At 39.9% G+C, this 11,237-nt stretch overlaps 1 protein-coding gene across 2 annotated transcripts; it reads left to right on the top strand.

The window, feature by feature from the left end:
* The first annotated feature begins 814 nt into the window (after window positions 1–814).
* On the top strand, window positions 815–8,932 carry LOC115118349 (GTPase IMAP family member 4-like). 2 transcript variants are annotated; one of them, XM_065001345.1, is made up of 7 exons: window positions 815–940; window positions 1,830–1,975; window positions 2,206–2,265; window positions 4,030–4,125; window positions 4,704–4,992; window positions 6,437–6,545; window positions 6,656–8,932. In XM_065001345.1, exons 2-7 carry the CDS (start codon window positions 1,956–1,958, stop codon window positions 7,537–7,539), a joined length of 1,458 nt encoding a protein of 485 aa, XP_064857417.1. In that variant the 5' UTR covers window positions 815–940; window positions 1,830–1,955; the 3' UTR covers window positions 7,540–8,932. The 2 variants fall into 2 exon arrangements, with proteins under 2 accessions (XP_064857417.1, XP_064857416.1); XM_065001344.1 differs by lacking the exon at window positions 815–940 and having other exon boundaries at window positions 947–1,975.
* Window positions 8,933–11,237: the final 2,305 nt, after the last annotated feature.

Raw genomic sequence — 11,237 nt, forward strand, 5'->3', positions numbered from 1 at the left:
AAGGTGCATTAGCATATAGGGTCAAAGTAGTGGAATGGAGCTTCAGAAGAGTTACAGGGTGTGTTTAGTGGTGGTGTCCCATCCTCCCAGCCTGGTGGCAAGGTGCATTAGCATATAGGGTCAAAGTAGTGGAATGGAGCTTCAGAAGAGTTACAGGGTGTGTTTAGTGGTGGTGTCCCATCCTCCCAGCCTGGTGGCAAGGTGCATTAGCATATAGGGTCAAAGTAGTGGAATGGAGCTTCAGAAGAGTTACAGGGTGTGTTTAGTGGTGGTGTCCCATCCTCCCAGCCTGGTGGCAAGGTGCATTAGCATATAGGGTCAAAGTAGTGGAATGGAGCTTCAGAAGAGTTACAGGGTGTGTTTAGTGGTGGTGTCCCATCCTCCCAGCCTGGTGGCAAGGCTCATTAGCATATAGGGTCAAAGTAGTGGAATGGAGCTTCAGAAGAGTTACAGGGTGTGTTTAGTGGTGGTGTCCCATCCTCCCAGCCTGGTGGCAAGGCTCATTAGCATATAGGGTCAAAGTAGTGGAATGGAGCTTCAGAAGAGTTACAGGGTGTGTTTAGTGGTGGTGTCCCATCCTCCCAGCCTGGTGGCAAGGCTCATTAGCATATAGGGTCAAAGTAGTGGAATGGATTTGTGATTTTTATTTTGTATTTTTATGAAATACTGATATATATGTGTAGGGTCAGTTGGTGGTGCAATATTTTATTTTCCTTCCTTTTTTAATTTGTATCATAAAATGTAACATGATTGAACACCAACTCCCGAACAGTAGTTGGCCACATTCACAAACTAAATGTGCAAACGCTATGATACTAAAGAAGATGAAGAAGAAGACAAGATTGAGTGGGACAGACTTTTTCCTTTTTTTTTACATGAGAAGCTCACTTTCACGTTAAACTCGTCATCTTCTCTTATCAGCAGGATATAATATAGAGAGGTAAGATGGATATCGATTTTGAGACATGTGACATGTAGTATTTTCATATTTTTTATACACTTTCATATTCATTCGAAATTCCTGTTCTTTTAAAAGATTTCTCACCAGCTCTGTTAAATGTCAACACAACACTGAGCTTATACCAAGCTTTTTATTTTCAAAGCCTTTAACATTGAATTCAGCTCGTGAAATGCTCATTTTGCTTTTTGCAACCCGCGGAAACAACTTTGAAGATGACTACCACAAAAAGTAAAATCCTTTGATATGTTAGCGAAAGTGAATAAACATATTTGTCTTCGTAAAATCTATTTTATAATATAAGTGAAATTTTATCACCAAAGCACACCCTAATTGTACTGTATAAAGTTGTTGAATCAAATTTCAATCACTCTAGAATAATTGTCTTAGTATTTAAACTAGAAAAGGTATGAACAAAACATTGACAAATACTGTACACTTGTCATAGGTAGCTATGTAGAAATTGCTCTGGTTGATAAAATTCTAATGGTCCTTCTCTTATTTCAGTTCATGTGATAAAACAAGCTATCCATTGTGCCATTATTAAATGCTGTGAAACATATTTTCAATAACCCAAAACACAGTATTTTTCAGCTGTTTGAAACTGATCTACAAAACGAAAGTTAAAAGACCCAAAAATGAAACTTATGAACGGGAAGCATAGAAACGGCCGTACATAGAATGCATCTATCGCTCAGACATGCTCAGACATGCTTTCAATGAGAGTGACAGATCTACAACTCACATTTCTATGTGAATTTGGTTGCGTCGCCCAAAAACCGACATACTTGCGCCTAGATTACGCATTTTATTAATTGAGCCTTTTCAGTCTTGTTTGTGTTTGTGCCCATTGTTGTACTTTGTATCATAGCATCATAAAGTGGCTGCCAATCCTGATTACCAAGCAATTGATTTACCAAGAGATAGAGATAAAGAAAATATAGGTTCTGTCCCAGGAGAAACGGATACATTGCTGCCAGCCCAAGTAACTGATAACATGAGCTCGGATGAAACGAGGTAAGAGGAGTTTCCTATTACCTATAGTCAGTGAAGTGTTACCAATTCAATTATGCGAGAGAAAAACTAGACATTTTAGAACAACATTTGTAGCTATAAAATGACATGTTTCGTGATTGTATTTAATTCTAAATATGAACAGTAATGTCCAAATAAAGTAGGACCAGTTTTAACTCAAGCTGTAGTTGAAAATCATATTATTTTTGTCCCAAAACACCTGTGCCTTACAGCAGGAACAGTGATCGGCCCATGTGTCAACCAATAACGTTCAACCGTACCTCTGTGAAATGGTAAGATGCTGTCTTCTGAAATATTTGTCTACAGTACATTCGGAAAGTATTCAGACCCCTTGACTTTTTCCACATTTGATTACGTCACATCCTTTTTCTAAAATGGATTAAATAGTTTCCCCCCTCATCAATATACACACAATACCCATAATGACAAAGCAAAAACAGGTTATTACAAATAAAAAACTGATACCACATTTACATAACTATTCAAACCCTTTACTCAGTACTTTGTTGAAGCACCTTTGGCAGCGATTACAGCCTCGAGTCTTCTTGGGTATGATGCTACAAGCTTGGCATACCTGGGGAGTTTCTCCCATTCTTCTCTGCAGATCCTCTCAAACTCTGTCTGGTTGGATGTGTAATGTCGCTGCACAGCTATTTTCAGGTCTCCAGAGATGTTCGATCGGGTTCAAGTTCAGGCTCTGGCGGTCCACTCAAGGACATTGAGACTTGTCCCGAAGCCACTCCTGCGTTGTCTTGGCTGTGTGCTTAGGGTCGTTTTCCTGTTGGAAGGTGAACCTTCGCCCCAATCTGAGGTCCTGAGTGCTCTGGAGCAGGTTTTCATCAAGGATCTCTCTGTACTTTGCTCTGTTAATCTTTCCCTCGATTCTGGCTAGTCTCCCAGTCCCTGCCGCTGAAAAACATCCCCACAAAATGATGCTGCCACCACCATGCTTCACCATAGGGATGGTGCCTGGTTTCCTCCAGAAGTGACACTTGGCATTCAGGCCAAAGAGTTCAATATTGGTTTCATCAGACCAGAGAATCTTGTTTCTCATGGTCTGAGTCCTTTAGGTGCCATTTGGCAACTCCAAGGTGACTGTCATATCCCCTTTACTGAGGATTGGTTTCCGTCTGTCCACTCTACCATAAAGGCCTGATTGATGGAGTGCTGCAGAGATGGTTGTCCTTCTGGAAGGTTCTCCCATCTCCACAGAGGAACTCTGGAGCTCTGTCAGAGTGACCATCGGGTTCTTGGTGACCTCCCTGGCCAAGGCCCTACTCCCCTGATTGCTCAGTTTGGCCGGGCGGCCAGCTCTAGGAAGAGTCTTGGTGGTTCCAAACTTCTTCCATTTAATAATGATTGAGGCCACTGTGTTCTTGGGGACCTTCAATGCTGCTGAAATGTTTTGGTATGATTCCCCAGATCTGTGCCTCGACACAATCCTGTCTCGGAGCTCTACGGACAATTCTTTCGACCTCATGGCTTGGTTTCTGCTCTGACATGCACTGTCAACTTTGGGACCTTATACATTATTTATATTGTAAATCATGTCCGTTCAATTGAATTTACCACAGGTGGACTCCAATCAAGTTGTAGAAACATCTCAAGGATGAATCAATGGAAACAGGATGCACCTGAGCTCAATGTAGAGTCAGTCTCAAAGCAAAGGGTCAGAATACTTATGTAAATAAGGTATCTCTGTTTTTAATTTGTATTAATTTAGCAAACATTTCTAAAAACCTATTTTTGCTATGTCATTATGGGTTGTTGTGTGCAGATTGATGAATTCAATCCATTTTAGAAAAAGCCTGAAATGTAACAAAATGTGGGGTTAAAATCAAGGGATCTGAATACTTTCTGAATGCCCTGTAAAACATGAGTCAATCTTTGTTTGTTCACTTTAATAACAGAGATGGCTCACAAACCCACCTGCAAACTTCTACTCTCCCGAAGAAAAAAACATGGATGACTTTTTAGATTTCCAACCACTTTTGACAAACATTTCAAACACTTCTCTTTCTGTCTGTTGTTGCTAGGAGCCAGCAGGTGGAGACAGAGTACTCACTGTATACATTCGCCTCAGCAGACAGTGAGATTGATTTATATGGCTCTGGTCTTCATATAAATCAGAGGTACAGTATGTATGCCCATAATGTAAACCAGATATACACCTTTGTTTTGGTGTTATGAGGAATCCTAGCCTGACATATTTATTGATTTCCTATAATGTAAAAGTGTTTGTTGTTCATAGTACTGAATGCTGTCTTATATACTATCATGTACCATGATGAGGTGGCAGGTAGCCTGGCGGTTAAGAGCTTTGGGCCAGTAACAGAAAGGTTGCTGGTTCGAATCCAGCAACCAATCTCTCAATGTGACCTTGAGCAAGGCACTTAACCCTAATTGCTCCTGTGAGTCACTCAAATGTAAAATGTAAATGCTGTTGATCCTTCGCTATGGACGTGCATGTGTTATAAACGTGCATGTGTTATAAACGTGCATGTGTTATAAACGTGCATGTGTTATAAACGTGCATATGTTATAAACGTGCATGTGTTATAAACGTGCATGTGTTATAAATGTGCATGTGTTATAAACGTGCATGTGTTATAAACGTGCATGTGTTATAAACGTGCATGTGTTATAAACGTGCATGTGTTATAAACGTGCATGTAACGGGTGGCTTCATTCAGCTTGAACCTTTCTACAGCCCTACGGTTGAGGACCCTCTGCCTGCTTTAGGCCAGATGCAGGATAGCAGAATAGTACATGGTACCAGACTGGACTGTACCATATGTGTGCAGCACAGTGACCAAGCTGTGAAGTTCTGCCAGGACTGCAAGGCTACTTTCTGTGTGAACCATGTTAGAGACCACTACCAGGCCCCGGGACTGATGAAACACACATTGGTGGAGGCCACTGAAGGAAGGAAAACCGTTCCAAATGTAGACCATCACGTCCATGAAACATATGTTGAAACAGAACAAACTGCGACTCAGGTAGAGTTTCCTTCGTCTCCAGTGAAATGTCTATTTGGTCCCCTGATAGAAATTGTCAAGAAAGGTTGGGTAGGGTTGCAAAATGATGGTACGGTATGGTTGCAAATTGATGGTACGGTAGGGTTGTAAAATAATGGTACAGTAGGGTTGCAAAATGATGGTACGGCAGGGTTGTAAAATGATGGTACGGTAGGGTTGCAAAATGATGGTACAGTAGAGTTGCAAAATGATGGTACAGTAGGGTTGCAAAATGATGGTACGGTCGGGTTGCAAAATGATGGTACGGTAGGGTTGCAAAATGATGGTACGGTAGGGTTGCAAAATGATAGTACAGTAGGGTTGCAAAATGATGGTACAGTAGGGTTGCAAAATGATGGTACAGTAGGGTTGCAAAATGATGGTACGGTAGGGTTGCAAAATGATGGTACGGTAGGGTTGCAAAATGATGGTACAGTATGGTTGCAAAATGATGGTACGGTAGGGTTGCAAAATGATGTACAGTAGGGTTGCAAAATGATGGTAGGGTTGCAAAATGATGGTACGGTAGGGTTGCAAAATGATGGTACATGATGGTACGGTAGGGTTGCAAAATGATGGTACAGTAGGGTTGCAAAATGATGTAGGGTTGCAAAATGATGGTACGGTAGGGTTGCAAAATGATGGTACGGTAGGGTTGCAAAATGATGGTACGGTAGGGTTGCAAAATGATGGTAGGGTTGCAAAATGGTAGGGTTGCAAAATGATGGTACGGTAGGGTTGCAAAATGATGGTACAGTAGGGTTGCAAAATGATGGTACGGTAGGGTTGCAAAATGATGGTACGGTAGGGTTGCAAAATGATGGTACGGTAGGGTTGCAAAATGATGGTACCGTAGGGTTGCAAAATGATGGTACAGTATGGTTGCAAAATGATGGTACAGTAGGGTTGCAAAATGATGGTACAGTAGGGTTGCAAAATGATGGTACGGTAGGGTTGCAAAATGATGGTACAGTAGGGTTGCAAAATGATGGTACAGTAGGGTTGCAAAATGATGGTACAGTAGGGTTGCAAAATGATGGTACAGTAGGGTTGCAAAATGATGGTACAGTAGGGTTGCAAAATGATGGTACAGTAGGGTTGCAAAATGATGGTACAGTAGGGTTGCAAAATGATGGTACAGTAGGGTTGCAAAATGATGGTACGGTAGGGTTGCAAAATGATGGTACAGTAGGGTTGCAAAATGATGGTACGGTAGGGTTGCAAAATGATGGTAACTTTCCTTAAATTCCCCAGTTTTCCAGAAATGAGGATTCTGGATTTCCTGCTCATTCCCTCCTGATTCCAGGAATCATCCAACTGAGATTACTGGAAAACCTGTGAATTTGAGAAAAGTTACCAGAAATGTGCAATTCTAATAGTGACCTACAGTATATACATGACGTGGTTCCATGACTCTCCTTCGTAGGTCTGCTCATGGAAAACAGCCTTCTTCATCAGTCTTCTGGGGATTCTCATACTGGTACTTGCCCTGGTAGGACTTGTATGTTATACACGATTGTGTGTCACTGTACACGGTGAGTTTACTCATTTTTTCTTTATTTCTCATTTTGTTCCAGTATTAATGTTATTCACCTATTCAATTGAACCTTGTTGAACCTATTTGAAATGTCCTGCCTCTCTGCAGGGTCTGAGGTGGGATTTCAGCAACGGATTGTTCTGCTGGGGAAGTCTGGATCAGAGAAGAGAGCATCAGGAAACACCATCCTGGGAAGAGAGGCCTTTAGAGTGGAGGCTTCACCTTCGTATGGGCCACAGTGTGAGGAACAAGATGCTGTTGTGGGCCGAAATAACATAACTATGATTAACACCCCAGATGTGTTGCCATCTGAGGAAGTTGCAGGTAAAGTAGCTCAATGCATCAACATCTCAACACCTCATGTGTTCCTGCTGGTGGTCAGGTTGTGCAACTGGTGCACAGAAGAGGAGAAGAAAACGGTCATATGGATGAATGAGAACTTTGCGGAGGAGGCCCTTAAATACACCATGGTGCTGTTCACTGGTGGAGACCAGCTAGAAGGGAAACCAGTGGAGGAGTATCTAAAGGACAACAGTGATTCCTTAAAGCTTCTCAGTATGTGTGGTGGTAGACATCACGTCTTCATTAACAAAGAAAAGGATGACCTCACTCAGGTCACAGAGCTGCTGGAGAAGATAGACGGAGTATTGAATGAGAATAGGGGATACTATCATGTGACAAACATCTTGACCCGGAGGGCGGAGGAGATCAGGAGGAGGGAGGAGGCTCTGAGAAAGATACTGGAACAGGAGGTTAGAAAGAGGGATGCAGCCATAGCAACGATAAGAGAGGAAGAGGAGAAAAAGAGGGATGCAGCCATAGCAACGATAAGAGAGGAGGAGGAGAAAAGGAGGGAGACTGAAGAGAGAAAAGTCTGTGAGGGGGAAGATGAAGGGAGGAAGGTCATTGATAATCTGGCATTGAAAGTCTCAGGCTCAAAAATGTATGTAGGAGTAACAGTGATCACAATGATCATACTGATTGTCCTTTAGTGATCCTAAACTGAATATTAGGGAGTCTCTTCATTCATCATCTGAACATTAGAGTCTCTTCATTCATCATCTGAACATTAGGGAGTCTCTTCAATCATCATCTGAACATTATAGTCTCTTCATTCATCATCTGAACATTAGGGAGTCTCTTCATTCATCATCTGAACATTAGGGAGTCTCTTCATTCATCATCTGAACATTAGAGTCTCTTCATTCATCATCTGAACATTAGGGAGTCTCTTCATTCATCATCTGAACATTAGAGAGTCTCTTCATTCATCATCTGAACATTAGGGAGTCTCTTCAATCATCATCTGAACATTAGGGAGTCTCTTCATTCATCATCTGAACATTAGAGAGTCTCTTCATTCATCATCTGAACATTAGAGAGTCTCTTCATTCATCATCTGAACATTAGAGAGTCTCTTCATTCATCATCTGAACATTAGAGAGTCTCTTCATTCATCATCTGAACATTAGGGAGTCTCTTCATTCATCATCTGAACATTAGGGAGTCTCTTCATTCATCATCTGAACATTAGGGAGTCTCTTCATTCATCATCTGAACATTAGAGAGTCTCTTCATTCATCATCTGAACATTAGAGAGTCTCTTCATTCATCATCTGAACATTAGAGAGTCTCTTCATTCATCATCTGAACATTAGAGAATCTCTTCATTCATCATCTGAACATTAGAGAGTCTCTTCATTCATCATCTGAACATTAGAGAGTCTCTTCATTCATCATCTGAACATTAGGGAGTCTCTTCATTCATCATCTGAACATTAGGGAGTCTCTTCATTCATCATCTGAACATTAGAGTCTCTTCATTCATCATCTGAACATTAGGGAGTCTCTTCAATCATCATCTGAACATTAGAGTCTCTTCATTCATCATCTGAACATTAGGGAGTCTCTTCATTCATCATCTGAACATTAGGGAGTCTCTTCATTCATCATCTGAACATTAGAGTCTCTTCATTCATCATCTGAACATTAGGGAGTCTCTTCATTCATCATCTGAACATTAGAGAGTCTCTTCATTCATCATCTGAACATTAGGGAGTCTCTTCAATCATCATCTGAACATTAGGGAGTCTCTTCATTCATCATCTGAACATTAGAGAGTCTCTTCATTCATCATCTGAACATTAGAGAGTCTCTTCATTCATCATCTGAACATTAGAGAGTCTCTTCATTCATCATCTGAACATTAGAGAGTCTCTTCATTCATCATCTGAACATTAGGGAGTCTCTTCATTCATCATCTGAACATTAGGGAGTCTCTTCATTCATCATCTGAACATTAGAGAGTCTCTTCATTCATCATCTGAACATTAGAGAGTCTCTTCATTCATCATCTGAACATTAGAGAGTCTCTTCATTCATCATCTGAACATTAGAGAATCTCTTCATTCATCATCTGAACATTAGAGAGTCTCTTCATTCATCATCTGAACATTAGGAGTCTCTTCATTCATCATCTGAACATTAGGGAGTCTCTTCATTCATCATCTGAACATTAGAGAGTCTCTTCATTCATCATCTGAACATTAGAGAGTCTCTTCATTCATCATCTGAACATTAGAGAATCTCTTCATTCATCATCTGAACATTAGAGAGTCTCTTCATTCATCATCTGAACATTAGAGAGTCTCTTCATTCATCATCTGAACATTAGGGAGTCTCTTCATTCATCATCTGAACATTAGAGAGTCTCTTCATTCATCATCTGAACATTAGAGAGTCTCTTCATTCATCATCTGAACATTAGAGAGTCTCTTCATTCATCATCTAAACATTAGGGAGTCTCTTCATTCATCATCTCTTATTGTAAAGCAGGGTGAGCTCTGAAAACAAAACTAGTTTGCAGATGAAAATAATAAATAAGTTAATTTATGAATTGTTGATCAATACTTTCATTGATTAATTGTTAGAAGTGGTTTTATATATTCTTTATGAACATATCTCCCATTATAACCTGGTGTTTAGAGAAATATAAGATACCTGCACTTTCTCCAATGGGTGAACAAATAATACAGTGTCATGTATAAACAATATAAATGTCAAAACGGTCCAGGATACAGTGGAATCATCATACAGCTGTGTTGGGTTTGTTTGGTGCAGTATTTTCAAAGATATATTAACTTGGCCTGGTAATTCACTATACTGTAGCTGTGTCTCATGAAGTGCTGGACCCAGTTTAAATGTCCTTTATATAACCAATATAACCAATGTCAGAACATCAATGTAAAATATCAATTATGCATTTTGTACCACGTCAGGGAAGAGCAGTTGGCTAAACTACTACCGGGAACTGCTCAGTGCCAGAGGCCAGCTAGTTACTGGGTCTTTCACAATAAAAGTGCCTTTTGCGTCCCTTTGATATCTTGTTAGAGGTTCACCTAGGGGTCATGATGGGGGCTGTACTAAATGTTTGATGTATTATAATAATTGATTATGCTTATGTTGTATTAATAGAAGGGGAGGGGTTATAAGACCCCACTCTCCTTACATTTATAGGGTCCTAGACTACAGATTAACAATATATATATTCATTATAGAGGTTTAATGTTGTTCCACAGTTGTTTTCTAGTCTCTCTGCCTCTTATTAAGAAACTGTCTGAGAAATGTGTGACTGTGAAGACAGAACTCTGCAGTAAGCGATAAGAGACTAGTCAGACATTCCACTATAAATCAACTTGTACATTTACTGCTGAGCCTTTAGATAACACTAAAGTCTTGTTTATGTAGCTGTGTAGGCATGGTTTTGGTCTCATGAGTAGAAGGCAATGGCGTAGGCAGTTACATCACAAGGGGTTGACTACAAGCATGATAAATGCAACTTGGGACCTTTTCTATTTTGCAGAACTTACTGGGAAACATGCGTGCTATGTTCCTGTTGTCAACTTCTGTCTGCAATTGCATTAATAAATGAATGAATGATTTAATTAAAGATATTGTCAGAATGCTAATTTCACCAATGAGCTAATGATTGACAAGGAACAAGGAATGAACCCCAACCACCTTAAGTAGAAATTGTGCACCAATATTGGATTAGAAAAGCCTGTTATATTAAATAAAGTGCCCTTTAATATAGATTAAATGGAGAATTCCATAAATATTTTTTTATACAAATAACGCCTTACTGAAGTGCCAAAACTTAACATTTTGACATGTCCCTCCCCCTGTGTCACTTCTAGAAAGATTTTAATCGAGTAATTCCCAACATTTTTCACCATCATTGTAAAGACCTAGTTATTTTGTTGCTTTGACAAAGTCATTTCTAAAGATGATTTATTTCATGTGATTAGTGATTAATTTGAGTCTGCCCCTCATTTTAAGGTCAACCCTGTTACGTGAACTGAACTCTTGTTTTAATATGGTGAAACTATTCCTTTAAAAAATGTTTTCAAAAGAAACATTGAACATCTAATAGTCAAATCATAGAGTAAAAGCAGGTGATGGTTCTACTCTATCAATTCTCTGCTGTTTTGTGGTGGAAAATTGAGCAGGGCGAGCATAACACCAACTGTTACCCATGTGAAGCTTGCATTCTATTGCCACTCCATTGTGATTTTCTGGATTTTTTTTCTCATTTTGTCTGTCATAGTTGAAGTGTACCTATGATGAAAATTACAGGCCTCTCTCATATTTTTAAGTGGGAGAACTTGCACAATTGGTGGCTGACTAAATA

This window comes from Oncorhynchus nerka, linkage group LG15 (genome assembly GCF_034236695.1).
Source record: "Oncorhynchus nerka isolate Pitt River linkage group LG15, Oner_Uvic_2.0, whole genome shotgun sequence".
NCBI classification, from domain to species: Eukaryota; Metazoa; Chordata; class Actinopteri; order Salmoniformes; family Salmonidae; genus Oncorhynchus; species Oncorhynchus nerka.

Bases quoted from the DNA above. Each gene is read 5' to 3' on its own strand.
- LOC115118349 (XM_065001345.1), top strand. From the start codon at position 1,956: ATGAGCTCGGATGAAACGAG. The intron at 1,976-2,205 runs GTAAGAGGAGTT...TGTGCCTTACAG, and splicing joins ATGAGCTCGGATGAAACGAG to CAGGAACAGTGATCGGCCCA. The intron at 4,126-4,703 runs GTACAGTATGTA...ACCTTTCTACAG, and splicing joins GGTCTTCATATAAATCAGAG to CCCTACGGTTGAGGACCCTC.